Below are 15,121 nucleotides of genomic sequence, written 5' to 3'. Positions count from 1 at the left end.
CATCAGAAAACCACGTGAAAAACATATCAGATAACACTCAAAAGAATGAACATAAGCCATTCTATGTAAAAACGACTTGCTGTTTATATGTTCATTTTTTGACCATCTTTTAACCCCTATCTGGCCTCGGACGGGATAGTACGTCCGAGGTCAGATCCCCTGCTTTGATGCAGGGCTCCGCGGTGAGCCCGCACCAAAGCCGGGACATGTCAGCTGTTTTGAACAGCTGACATGTGCCCGTAATAGGCGCGGGCAGAATCGCGATCTGCCCGCACCTATTAACTAGTTAAATGCCGCTGTCAAACGCAGACAGCGGCATTTAACTACCGCATCCGGCCGGGGCGGCCGGAAATGACATCATCGCCGACCCCCGTCACATGATCAGGGGTCGGCGATTCGTCTCCATTGTAACCATAGAGGTCCTTGAGACCTCTATGGTTACTGATCGCCGGTGGCTGTGAGCGCCACCCTGTGGACGGCGCTCACAGCACACCTGATTTTCTGCTACATAGCAGCGATCAGCAGATCGCTGCTATGTAGCAGAGGCGATCGAGTTGTGCCTGCTTCTAGCCTCTCATGGAGGCTATTGAAGCATGGCAAAAGTAAAAAAAAAAAGTTGAAAAAAATGTTAAAAAAAAAAAATATATAAAAGTTTAAATCACCCCCCTTTCGCCCCAATCAAAATAAATCCATAAAAAAAAAATATCAAATCTACACATATTTGGTATCGCCGCGCTCAGAATCGCCCGATCTATCAATTAAAAAAAAGCATTAACCTGATCGCTAAACAGCGTAGCGGGAAAAAAATTTGAAATGCCAGAATTACGTTTTTTTGGTCGCCGCGACATTACATTAAAATGCAATAACAGGCGATCAAAAAAACGTATCTGCACCGAAATGCTATCATTAAAAACGTCATCTCGGCACGCAAAAAATAAGCCCTCAACTGACCCCAGATCACGAAAAATGGAGACGCTACGAGTATCAGAAAATGGCACAATTTTTATTTTTTTTTAGCAAAGTTTGGAATTTTTTTTCACCACTTAGATAAAAAATAACCTAGTCATGTTAGGTGTCTATGAACTCGTAATGACCTGGAGAATCATAATGGCAGGTCAGTTTTAGCATTTAGTGAACCTAGCAAAAAAGCCAAACAAAAAACAAGTGTGGGACTGCACTTTTTTTGCAATTTCACCGCACTTGGAATTTTTTCCTGTTTTCTAGTACACGACATGCTAAAACCAATGATGTCGTTCAAAAGTACAACTTGTCCCGCAAAAAATAAGCCCTCACATGGCCAAATTGACGGAAAAATAAAAAAGTTATGGCTCTGGGAAGGAGGGGAGCGAAAAACGAACACGGAAAAACAAAAAATCCCAAGGTCATGAAGGGGTTAACTGCTTCAGGTTTATAAAAACACCGAGAGTTTAGAAGAAGTAACATCCATTCTTCTGATGTTTTGTACCTTACACTACAAGTCAAAGGGAAAGCTCAGGAGACACCCGGGTACTTTGAGTGTTTTACCATTATTTATGCTTTAAAAAAAAAATACTAGCCATTCCTTGATTCAATGGAGTGGAACAAAAAAACAAAAACAGAAAAAAAAAATGGAATGGAAAATGACTGTAACAAAGACGTTGCACGAAATGAGAAAATCCATCCTGCCGGTGGTCAAAACAGTCAGAAAAAAGCTCAAGAAATTACCCTAAGGGATGAGTCACATGGTCGGTCAAGGATCGCAATGCAGTGCTCGGACTAGCCAGATTTTATGCGGGTTAACAAAACCCAGTATTCCTGAGATTCCTATAAATCTCATACACTTTTTTGGAACTGTAAGACACTGGGTGAAAAATTAACTGAAAACTCAATGTGGGCACACAACCTTAAGCTTCTTTTCCTTCCAATAGTGGAACACGTTTATATTGTAGATGATGATATTTCCCCCCCACACGTAGAAAAATATTCTGCTTGAAAAAAAAACAAACAATTCAAAATTTACCACTCAACCAATAGAAGCAGAAGAATACACTCTTGAAAAAAAGTTTATCCTTTTCCTTTTTATATGTGGTTTTTGAATACTGACTTTCCAGCCAGAAAAAAACTCTCTGTGTGCACATACCCGGATATGGATTTCAAGGCATCGTGTATAGAAATGCCTGTGTGCACCAACAAATATACCTACAGTGGTGGTCTTTGGTATATAATATACGGATCAAGCACTTTCAATGTTGGATTTCACAAATAATTAAAACAAAATGAAGTCCCTTTAAAATTATAATATAATGCACATTTATCGGAGAATCAATGTAATTCCAGGAATTTTCTCTCTTTCGTATTCACGTACCCTATGGGCATTATGACGACATGGCTCATCAATAAATCAATGGGATCTTAAGGCCTTTTCTAAAGTCTATACAAGAGTGGTATATTTTCCACTCTGCCCTGGATCCATTGTACTAACAGAGACAAAAGCCATTTATCTCCGAATATTTTAGATTTCAAGGTTTTATCGGAAGAGTGAGCTACAAGGTAACATAGGCAGAAGCTCTGGCCGGTGGATCAATGCAGGGATCTAGAGCTTTTCAATAGATATGTGTGTCATATATCATTCCCCATAGGATTCGGCAGCCGAGTACACATTCATAACATTTCAGAAGTCATCCATTAAAGGGAACCTGTCACCCCGTTTTTTGAGATTGAGCTATAAATACTGTTAAATAGGGCCTGCGCTGTGTGTTCCTATAGTGTATGTAGTGTACCCCGATTCCCCACCTATGCTGAGAAATAACTTACCAAAGTCGCCGTTTTCGCCTGTCAATCAGGCTGGTCAGGTCGGGAGGGCGTGGTGACATCGCTGGTTCTTCCTCAGCTTTACGTTGGTGGCGTAGTGGCGTAGTGGTGAACAAGCAGCGCGCGATCTGCGCTGTCATCCCTTTCGTCGGTGGGGGCGGCCATCTTCCTGGGGCCGCGCGTGCGCAGATCGAGTGCTCTGCTGCACGGGGCTTCAGGAAAATGGCCGCGGGATGCCGCGCGTGCGCATTAGAGATCGCGGCGGCCATTTTCCCAAAGCCGAGATGCAAACTCGGCTTTGGGAAAATGGCCGCCGCGATCTCTAATGCGCACGCGCGGCATCCCGCGGCCATTTTCCTGAAGCCCCGTGCAGCAGAGCACTCGATCTGCGCACGCGCGGCCCCAGGAAGATGGCCGCCCCCACCGATGCAAGGGATTACAGCGCAGATCGCGCGCTGCTTGTTCACCACTACGCCACTACGCCACCAACGTAAAGCTGAGGAAGAACCAGCGATGTCACCACGCCCTCCCGACCTGACCAGCCTGATTGACAGGCGAAAACGGCGACTTTGGTAAGTTATTTCTCAGCATAGGTGGGGAATCGGGGTACACTACATACACTATAAGAACACACAGCGCAGGCCCTATTTAACAGTATTTATAGCTCAATCTCAAAAAACGGGGTGACAGGTTCCCTTTAAGAAAAAAACTTAGCTATTCGGGGTAATGGTAATTCAGGTTCCCAAGTGTAAATCTGGATTCAGCTGCAAAGTCCGCACCAGATTTCATGAAAAGCCAGGAGACATACAATCACATTTCTCGAACATTGGCTGCCATGGAGACCAGAACTCATAATACCAGCATGTACACACAGAGATTAAAAGCTATCCACCCCCACACATCTTTACTATGGCCCAAGCCTACAACCTGTATCAATAGGGAGTGGATACAATTCCCAAGTATCAGTTTCTTTTGTTCCCACCATGTAGATTAATTGTGTGATAGATACAAAGTTACAAATTTAAAAAAAAGCTAAAAAAGGGAACCGGTCAGAAAATTCTGCACCCCCCAAACCATTTATATGACAGTATAGCTCTTTAAAAGACTAGTTGATCTCTTTATGACAAGTTGATCTCTTTATAGACACCAAAGCAAAACTCCAGAACAGTGAAATCCCAATTCGAAGTTCTGTATATATGTGTCTGGAAGTGCATTGGGGCGTGACGATTCACTTACAGCTTTTCAGCCTCTCCCTACATTCCCTATGTAGCACCACTACACTGCTTGATTGGCAGGTCGTTGGTTCCCATACACGGCAGGGTACGTAGCTCATCAGCCTCCCCCTGTATTCCCTGCCTACAGCTACTCTCCTCTAGTTGACTGACAAGTTGTTAGCCCCAATACACGGCAGGGAATAGAGCCTGAGAAGCGTAAGTGCATATCCACACTTCCAGACACATATACTGTATGAAAAACTTCAAAACGCGCTCTTTCGCTACTGGAAAAACTCTTTGAGGTAAAAGAGGGATCAACTTGTTTATTTTACTTTTTTTTTTTTTTTTTTTAAAAGGCTATTCTGTCATAGAAATATATAATCCTCTCTGAAATCAGAGGACTCGACTATAAAATATTTCAAAACTTATATTGAATAAAAAAAAAATACAAATCCCCTTGAGATCAACAGTACAAATTCAATACTATTGATTTGAATAGGAGGTGGATGTGCAGTACCCAGACGCGGTCACTATGAGAAGATGGAGCAGCTTCGTAATTGAGAATTTCCAGCGGTGGCAGCCGACACCCGAGCACAGCTGACAGCCGAACGATCAAGCACTGATGACCTATCCTAATGATGCTAATAATGATAGGTCGTCAATGATACTGTGGACAACCTCTTTAACCCCTTTCCGACCTTAGTCGTATAGGTACGTCTAAGGTTGCCTCCCCATTTGCTGCGGGCAATGAGCCCGTAACTTTTCCAGCACATGTCAGCAGATTTCATTAACTGACATGTGTCTGTAACAGCCGCAGGAGGAATCACGATCCCCCCACAGCTGTTAACATGTTAAATGCCGCTGTCAGTCTTTGGCAGCGGCATTTAACATGATCACGCCAGAGGCATGTCACTAGCCCCGCCCATTGGCGCCACTTTCACATGATCGGGGGTCGGCGAATGGTTGGCATGACAAGCTGGGATCTGCAGGAGAAGCCTGTGGTTGTCATAGATAGCTATGAGTGCCGCCCAGATTTTTAAAAATATTTACAAAATATAAAAGTTTACAATCACTCCCCATTCAAAATAAAACAATTTAAAAAAAAAATACATATTTGGTATCGCCGTGTTCAGAATCACCCGATCTATCAATATATATAAAAAGAATTAATACGGCATAGCAAAAAAAAAAATCATAACACTAGATTTCCTTATTTTTGTTGCCACAACATTACATTAAAATGAAATAAGAGGCGATCAAAATATCATACCTATACCAAAATGGTTTCAATAAAAAACGTCAGCTCGGCACACGAAAAATAAGCCCTCACCAAGCTCCAGATCCCGAAAAATGGCAAAAAAAATTTTGGGTCAGAAACTTTGGATTTTTTTTTCAACACTTACATAAAAAAAGAACCTAGACATGTTTGGGATCTACAAACTTGTAATGACCTGGAGAATCATAATGGCAGGTCAGTTTTGGCATTTAGTGAATATGGTAAAAAAAAAAAAAATAGTGGAATTGCACCTTTTAGGAAATGTCACTGCACTTGGAATTTTTTTCTCATTTTTCAGTACGCTATATGACCGAGCCTTTGATAAATACCCAACAGTCATATTTAACGTATACATATACAATACAGGTCAAAAGTTTGAACACATCTGTTCATTTAATGGTTATTCTAAATGGAATGTGCACATTGTACATTCAGACTGAAAGCAGCAAAATCAAGAAGGAACAAATATCGAAACATGGAGTAAAGAAACATATGTGAAACAAACTGGGAAATGTGTAAAAGCTTAGATTACTCAAATTACCCCACCCCCACCTTTAATTCTGCTGACAGCTTTACGCCCCTTGGCATTTTCGCCACCATCTTCATGAGTACTCACCTGGAATGGTTTCCAATGAACAGGTTTGCCTCATCAAGAGTTCATTTAAGGAATCACTGCCTTTCAGGAAAGCGTTTGCAGTGATAATAATAATAATAATAATAATAATAATAATAATAATAATAGTATACAGTGCTGAGCCACATTTAACAACTGATCTAAGCCAGATTATGGCAAGAAGCATGCAAATAACTAAAGAGAAACAATAGTCCATCAGTACTATAAGAAATGAAGGTTAGTCATTAGTTAGTTAGAAAACTGCTAAAACCTTGATGGTATCTTCAAGTATAGTCATGAAAACCATCCAGCACTATGATGAATCTAGCTCTCATTAAGATCGCCCCAGGAAAGAAAGACCAATAATTACCTCTGCTGCAGAGGATAAGTTCATAAGAGGTATTATTATTATTCATTTATATAGCACCATTAATTCCATGGTGCTGTACATGAGAAAGGGGTTACATACAGAGTTATAGATATCGCTTACAGTAAACAAATTTACAGTGACAGACTGGTACAGATGGGAGAGGACCCTGTCCTTGCGGACTTACATTCTATGGGATAGTGGGGAAGAGGCAGAAGGTAGGGGCGAGGCAGCGGCTCTGGCGATGGCAAGGCGGCAGAATGGTTATTGCAGGCTGTAGGCTTTCTGGAAGAGATGGGTTTTCAGGTTCCGTCTGAAGGAGCCGAGGGTGGTCGATAGTCGGATGTGTTGAGGCATGGAATTCCAGAGGATGGGGATATTTGGGAAAAATCTTGGAGGCGGTTGTGTGAGGAACGAATAAGTGTGGAGGAGAGTAGGAGGTCTTGGGAAAATCGGAGATTACGTGAGGGAAGATATTGGGAGATTAGTTCAGAGATACAGGGAGGGGACAGGTTGTGGATGGCTTTGTAGATCAGTGTTAGTAGTTTGAACAGGATTCGTTGGGGAATTGGGAGCCAGTGGAGGGATTTGCAGAGGGGAGAAGTAGGGGAGTAGCAAGGAGAGAGGTGGATTAGCCGGGCAGCAGAGTTGAGGACAGACTGGAGTGGTGCAAGAGAGTTAGCGGGGAGGCCACAGAGGAGGGTGTTGCAGTAGTCGAGGCGGGAGATGATGAGGGCATGCACAAGAGTTTTGGTAGATTGTGGGCTGAGGAAGGAACGGATTCTGGCAATATTTTTGAGTTGGAGGCGACAGGAGGTGGCAAGAGTTTGGACGTGCGGTTTGAAGGACAGGGCAGAGTCGAGAGTTACCCCGAGGCAGCGGATTTCAGGTGCGGGAGAGAGCGTGAAGCCGTTTACCATAATAGATAGGTCAGGTAGGGGGAGATACGTGAGATGGGGGAAAGATGATGAGTTCGGTTTTGCCTACATTGAGTTTTAGGAAGCGAGAGGTGAAGAAGGAGGATATGGCTGACAGACACTTCGGGATTCTGGACAGCAGAGAGGTGACATCTGGGCCAGAGAAGTAGATCTGAGTGTCATCCGCATACAGGTGGTACTGGAAGCCGTGGGACTTTATGAGTTGTCCTAGGCCAAGAGTATAGATGGAAAAAAGTAGGGGCCCTAGGACAGAGCCTTGAGGGACTCCAACAGAGAGAGGGCGGTATGAGGAGGTGGTGTGGGAGTGGGAAACGCTAAATGTGCGGTCGGAAAGGTATGAGGTGATCCAGGACAGGGCAAGGTCTTTGATGCCAAGGGAAGAAAGAATCTGTAGCAGTAGGCAGTGATCGACTGTGTCGAAAGCAGAGGACAGGTCAAGAAGGAGGAGGATGGAGAACTGTCTGTTTGCTTTGGCTGTGAGTCAGTCATTAGTAATTTTTGTCAGGGCAGTTTTGGTGGAGTGGTGGGGGCGGAAGCCAGATTGGAGGTTGTCAAGGAGAGAGTTAGATGAGAGGTGGGAGGAAATTTGAGCATGGACATGCTGCTCAAGGAGCTTTGAAGCAAACGGGAGCACTGATATGGGGCAGTAGCTGGGCATAGCAGTTGGGTCAAGGTTAGTTTTTTTGAGGATGGGTGTGATGGTGGCATGTTTGAAGGCCGAGAGGAAGGTACCAGAAGATAGCGATAGGTTGAAGAGATGGGTTAGGGCTGGAATGAGCATGTTAGTGAGATTGGGGAGCAGGTGGGAGGGGATGGGTCAAGTGCACAGGTGGTGAGGTACGATTTGGAAAAGAGGCGAGTAAGCTCTCCTTCAGTGATGTCGGAGAGGGAGGTTATTAGGGAAGGGCAGAGGTCTGGTATATGGAGTGGTTGGGGTGATGGAACAGTAAAGGTTTGCCTTGTTTGGTTGATCTTGTTTTTGAAGTCGGTGGCAAAGTCCTCGGTGGAGATGAGGGGAGTTGAAGGTGGCAGTGGTGGGCGGAGGAGGGAGGTAAATGTGCTGAATAGTTGTTTTGGGTTGTAGGATAGTGAAGATACAAGATTAGTGAAATAGGTCTGTTTAGCAGAGGTGAGGGCTAATTTGAAGTCAAATGTAGTTTGTTTGAAAGCAGTGAAGTCGTCTGGCAGGCGTGTTTTCTTCCAACGCCGCTCCGCAACCCTGGATGCTTGTCAAAGTTTTTTTGTGAGATTGTTATGCCAAGGTTGCCTATTGGTTCGTCGCACTGTGCCATGCATGGGAGGGGCGACTGAGTCTATGGCTGATGTGAGGGTGGAGTTATAGAAAGCGGTGGCGCTGTCCGTGTCATGGAGTGAAGATATGGAGGACAGGGGTAGGAGAGAGTCAGAGTCTGTGAATGTCTAGATGTGTGAGGTTTCTGCGAGGATGTGGTAATGGCTGGACATGGGGGCAGGTGAGGAGGACAAGGATGAGACGGTGAGTAGATGGTGGTCAGATAGGAGGAAGGGAGAGGTTGTGAGATTAGATAAGGAACAGAGGCGGGTGAAGATGAGGTCTAGTGTATGTCCATCTGTGTGGGTGGCTGTGGAGGACCACTGAGTGAGTCCAAAGGATGAAGTAAGGGCCAGTAGCTTGGAGGCTGCTGGCTGGTGTCAGTAGGGTTATTAAAGTCACCCATGATGATGGTGGGGATGTCAGCAGAGCGAAAGTGAAGAAGCCAGGTAGAGAATTGGTCAGAGGTACCAGGAAATTGACAACACCTCAGATAATAGCCTTTATAAATGATGCACAGACATCTAACAACATCAACTGTCCAGAGTAGATTGTGAGAAGAACCCTTTACAGACAAATTTCTGCAAAGAAGCCAATACTGAGGACTACAGGCAAGTGAAAAAACTTGCTTGTGCAAAGAAACACAAGGGCTGGGAATTTTAAATCAGTGGAAATCTGTACTGTGGTCTGCTGAATCACATTTTGAGATTTTTGCACCAATAGTAGTGTCTTTGTGAGACACGGACATGGTGAGACGATGATTTTTACATGTGTGGTGACCATCATGAAGCGTGGAGGGAGAGGTTTGATGGTGTGATTCTGAATTCAAGACACACTTAGCATGGCTACCACGGCATTCTGCAACAATATGCAGTTACATCTGGTTTGCACTTAGAAGGACCATAATATGTGTTGCAATAGGACATTGACCCTAAACACCTCCAGGCTATGTAAGTGGTCTGCAACTAAGGGTACCGTCACACAGTGCAATTTTGATCGCTACGACGGCACGATTCGTGACGTTCGAGCGATATAGTTACGATATCGCAGTGTCTGACACGCTCCTGCGATCAGGGACCCCGCTGAGAATCGTACGTCGTAGCAGATCGTTTGAAACTTTCTTTCGTCGTCTAGTGTCCCGCTGTGGCGGCATGATCGCATGGTGTAACATATATCGTATACGATGTGCGCATAGTAACCAACGGCTTCTACATCGCACATACGTCATGAAATCGCTCCAGCGTCGTACATTGCAAAGTGTGACAGCAGTCTACGACGCTGGAGCGATATTGTTACGATGCTGGAGCGTCACGGATCGTACCGTCGTAGCGATCAAAATGCCACTGTGTGACGGTACCCTAAGAAGGAGAGAAATGGAGGCTGCCTCAGATGACATGGTCTCAACAATCACTGGATTTCAACCCATCTGAGATATTTAGGATGATTTGGACGCAGAGTACTGCTAAAGCAGCCAACAAGTGCCCAAAACCTAAGGAAACTCCTTCAATGGCTGGAAAGCCTTTCCAGTTGAGGGCCTGATAAAGCCGCTTGAAAGAATGTCAAGGGGGTATAAGGCTGTCATCAGGCTGTCATCAGTAAAAGGGGGGGGATAGTGAGGGTGGGGCTATGAGGAGCCTAAAGTTTAATAACACATATTCTACTTTTGTTTCATACTTTTCTTTACGCCTTGTCTCCATATGTATTACCTCCTTGCATGAGTTTTGTTGGCTTCAGTCTGAATCAAAAATGTGCACAAGAACAAGGAAAACCATTCCATAAATGCATGTGCCCAAAGTTTTGATGTATCTGTAACATGGATGCCATAGCATATATACTTTGTGAAAACCAGTACATGGGCTGCATCCAATCACATCACTGACACACTCATTGAAATGTATGGCATTAGGCAGCGAATTGGGCATAACTCATGTCTTTGCTTTTTTTTTTTTTTTTTTGAAGGACATGTGAAAACAGCCACTGGCTGCACATGTACACTGACGAGGAAAAGGGTAGTAATGTTTTGAACTTTTGACTTCATTTCTCATGAATGTGAGACTACCATTATTTTATAGACAATGATCTTGGCTATCTCATATATAAATTTGACTTGCAGTTATTTAGCATATGATTAGTTATGCAGATTCTTGTCATGTCACTGCATTGTTAGGCTATGTGTGCCCACGTTGCAGAATAGAAGAAGATTATTCTGCTTCAAATCCGCATTCCCTTGCTTGCAGATTTTAATGCGTTTTTGTTGCATTTTTCACGACTTTTTTCCATGCGTTTTCCTATACAACTCTATGGTGGCAGAATCGCCGCGATTCCGCAAAATTAATGAACATGCTGCATATTTTTCCGCGATGCGAATCTGCTGCAGAAAAATACGCAGCATGGGCACAGCAATTGCGGAATGCAATTAAAATTAATGGGATGCGTTTTGTGAGCGTTTTATAAGTGTTTCCACTGCAGAAAAATGTGGCGGAAACTCTTAAAAAACATAATATGGGCACACAGCCTTACTGTTTTGCTCCTAAAAATCTAAATTTAAATTTGTATTATTTTGTTAGTATTTTGTAAATCTACCTTTGACTTTCAACTCTGCCTGAATTCTTCTGAACATGCTCTCCATCAGATTCAAGAATATGTGGACCAAAATCTGAGCCAAGGTCTCCTCAGCATGTTACCAAAGATGGTGCATACTGGTTGATTCACTTGGTTATATATATAGTTTTATCTTCAACTCTACCCACAAGTGATCGATTGGGTTGAGGCCTGAGGACTGTGGAAGTCAATCCAGCACCTCTACTTCATTGTCATTGACCCATTTATTTGCTAATTTTTACATATTATTGTTGTCCTGCTGGAACACTATATCATCATTTTGTTACCCATAGTACTCGAGAGTCTGAAGTAACTCATCTTGTAGGATACTCACGTATAGATTAGCATTGAGACCACCATGGATCCTAGTTAGTGATGAGCAAGTATTCTCATTGCTCGGGTTTTCCCGAGCACACTCAGGTGGTCTCCAAGTATTTGTAAGTGCTCGGAGATTTAGTTTTCGTTGCCTCAGGTGCATGATTTACAGCTGATAGACAGCTTGAATACATGTGGGGGATTCCCTAGCAACCAGGCAACCCCCACATGTACTCAGGCTGGCTAGCAGCCGTAAATTATGCAGCTGGGTCAACAAAAACTAAATCTCCGAGCACTAACAAATACTCGGAGACCACCCGAGCATACTCGGGAAAACCCGAGCAACGAGTACACTCGCTCACCACCAATCCTAGTCAAGTATCCAACACCTTTGGCTGTGAAACAACCCCACATCATAAAGGTTTCCTCCACCGAACTTGTCAGTTCCATCATTTTCTCGCCCCATTAGCCTCTTTTTCATTTGTTTCTACCCGACCCATTTGCACCCATCAGAGCCTAGTACATTGACTTCCATCTCATCGCTCCAAATCGCCCATTTCCAATCTTTTCCTGTCCACATTTTGTACTTTTTTGGCAACTAGAGCCAACGCTTCTTATGACGATATAGAAGTCAAGCCTTCTTCGTCTTTTTTTGGGCCACCGTTCCTGACTTGTGTAACGTGCTTCGCATGATGCTTGCAAGGCTTGTGATCTCACTATTATGAAGCATTCGAGCCACCACCACTGCCAGAACTGATAGACCTTGTGATGAGCCGGCTTGTTGACTCAGATATTTTGACTGGACATCCAAATTTTGAGTTCATTCTGTACTTTTCCAACTATCATGATGCTCACGTGATGCAGTTTGGCAATTTTCTTGGCTGACAGATCGCTATCAATGAGCTGGATGATGCGGTTGGAACCAGGCAGTGATCTTTCACGTGGAAATCAACCTAATAACACACTGAGCTATTAGGAAACATGAGAACAGGTTGTACAGGAAGAAAAAGATTTTTCCACCACCAGGAGCAAAACAGTAACAATGCAGTGACATGACTAGAATCTGCATAACTAATCATATGCTAAATTGCTGCAAGTGAAATGTATGAGGTAGCCAAGATCATTGTCTATATAATGATGGTAGTCTCACCTTCAAGACAGTAGTGGGTGGTGAGTTATGGGGCCTGAAAGTCAAAAGGTCAAAACATTATATCCCCCTTAGGGGTATATTAATCATAGGGATTTACAGGGCGGATTTGCATAGGAATTTCTGCCGCATAATACAGTAGAATCATGGTAAAAAAAATCCCATTCAACCGAGAAAATCCTTTAACAGTCCAGACTGTCTGCCAATACAAACTAGTCAGCATCTAAAACTTTGCTGTACTATCTCCTTTGTACAGTAACGCAAGATTAAATATTTGGTAATGCAGTAGCATTTGGGCAACAAAATCTGGAGTGGTTTTTCTGCTGCAGATTTTACTGTAGGGAAATTTTCTGCTACGGAAACTCTGCAGTTATGAGCAAAGTGTGACTTTATTATACGTGTACCACTAAGGCACGTTCAGTCTCTGGTTGTGAAAAGTATGCCCAAAGTATGTAAATAAGAGATAGCAAAAAAAAAAATACAATAAAAATTCTGTGCAATCTGAAAAATTTTTATTATTTTTCCAAGTGGAAAATGCTAGAAAAATGGATGCTATTTCTTTTAACCACTTGGCGTTTTTAGAAAAGCTGATAAAAGACGTTCAAAAACCTGAACACACAGAAGTAGTTTTTGCCTAGGATTGCTGGTGTTCATTATTTGGAACATTTTCACTTTTTTTTTTTCAGGAGGTTTCCGTGTCTGAATCTGCTTGTGAAAGACGTTGTGTGCCCATAGCCACTGTTTTTTAGGAAGTAGTTTTTTTTTCCTGACACACTTTTACAGTGGTGTTTTTTTTTTACCCCATACTGTTTTACAGTTTTTCGACTACACAGCATCATGTTTGGAGTGGATTCCGAGAGGAACTCACAGGAAGCTTTTCAAAAAAACCTTGTCGGAAATAATCTCAACTTACTATGTGAAAGACCAAAAGGAATGGAAGAATTTTCCAAGAGTATTTTAATTTTTAAATTTTTTTTTTTAATTGTAGATTTTGAAGGGGGATCCGCTTCAAAATTCTTCTCTGAAAAGAAGCCTAGCCTCGCATTGAGCAATATGGTTTTCATAGTCCACACGTGTGATGCGCTGTCAGAAACGTCAGATCGCAGCTAATAAGAATACTATTATGTAGGCAAGGCAACAACATAAAACAGGCAAAACCAACAAAGACGGCGCGGAACGCTACGGCAAAATTGGCAGGAAAGCAAAAGGTAACGGCAATATTAATTTTAAATCGGAGTCGGGACCTTGTAGTAAGATAATAAAATTCTACAGGAACATCAGTGATCGTTGTTCTCTGGCTGTTGGGACACTACAACTCCCAGCATGCTAGGACAGCCTCCTTGGGTTGTAAGGTTATTTTAGTTGTAGTTTTGGAGAGACTTATGATGAAGACGACGGTTATATATTTATTATAACAATCGGTGATTACAATGAATGTATCCAGAATAAAAATAACTCTGCCAATATGATCCATCATGGGTCCATAAATCGGTGCACAATAGTCAATGAATGGATCACGGATGAGGACCAGATCCGACACCAGGGATCATTATTGGTCTTAGGTTAGATCCCTAATCTCGGCTATGACAATAAGTTTTAAGGACAGGTAAGCCCCAGGAATACAATGAGAAGTTATTCTGGAGACTTTATGGAAGCTACGGAACCAGAATACATCACCGGAGGCCGATCCATATTTCGGATTATCTTACAGCAATGAATTAGGGGGGGTGGGAAGCGGTCGGTGAAGGAATCCTTGCTTCGAGACCGAGGGACCAGTCCTTAATCCCCCTCCCCCTGATGGAGATACATGACAAGGTGCTGATACTTACAGCCCCAGGGCTGGTCCTGTCCTCTCTGTGCCCCTCCTGCCTCACTGCTGCCCGGCTTTTGCTTGGTGATCTGCTGGATGTTGCAGGATGGGGTTTGTTGTCTTGCCATAGGTAGTAGAAGGTGCCCAGGATCCAGGCGACAGTCAGGATGGCGATGGCATTAGCCCTGATCCTTCTCATGCTTACTGCAGGCAGGAGGCTAGAGAGATTTGTATGAATGGGGGGAGGCGAGGGGCTGCCAGCTCCTTTACATTCTCCCCCAGCCTGTGTCAGATCTACCCCCTGTGATGTGCTCCTGCTGCTGCACCCTTCCAGCCTCCAGTCTCCCCCTCTCCCCTGTATCCCTGTGTCTGCCTCCTTCTCCCTGGATCTCCCTCCCTTCCCTTCTGCTCTCACTCAGCTGTTTGTTTTAGCTCAGTCCTGCAGAGAGAGAACATCCTCCTCAGGGTCCTAAGGTCCACCCTGCCACTCAACATGGAAATGTGCCTCTCCACATCAGAATGACCATTCATCCATAGATGATGCAGAGCATCAGTAAGAAAATCATCACCCGCTCCACGATTATTATTATTATTATTATTTTTTTTGCCAATGGAATTGGATAATATTGTGGCTTTATAAATGTAATAATAATAATAATAATAATAATTTATTATTATTAAATGTTATAGCACGTATCAAGAAATATTCGCATTAGGCTACGTTCCCGCGGTGAGCTGCGTATTCTTGAAAAAAAATGC

General features: G+C 43.4%; 1 protein-coding gene across 1 annotated transcript in view; it reads right to left on the bottom strand.

Moving 5' to 3' along the window:
* Positions 1–14,812, bottom strand: part of GALNT16 (polypeptide N-acetylgalactosaminyltransferase 16) — a 207,252-nt gene extending 192,440 nt beyond the window's left edge. Inside the window, exon 1 of the mRNA XM_069732323.1 lies at positions 14,382–14,812. Within this exon, the coding sequence (XP_069588424.1) occupies positions 14,382–14,561 (180 nt within the window). The 5' untranslated portion in view covers positions 14,562–14,812. The remainder of the gene's footprint in view (positions 1–14,381) is intronic.
* Between the last annotated feature and the right edge of the window lie 309 nt (positions 14,813–15,121).

The sequence above is a fragment of the Ranitomeya imitator genome, chromosome 1 (genome assembly GCF_032444005.1).
Source record: "Ranitomeya imitator isolate aRanImi1 chromosome 1, aRanImi1.pri, whole genome shotgun sequence".
Taxonomy (NCBI): Eukaryota; Metazoa; Chordata; class Amphibia; order Anura; family Dendrobatidae; genus Ranitomeya; species Ranitomeya imitator.
This window is presented reverse-complemented; position numbering and strand designations above follow the sequence as displayed.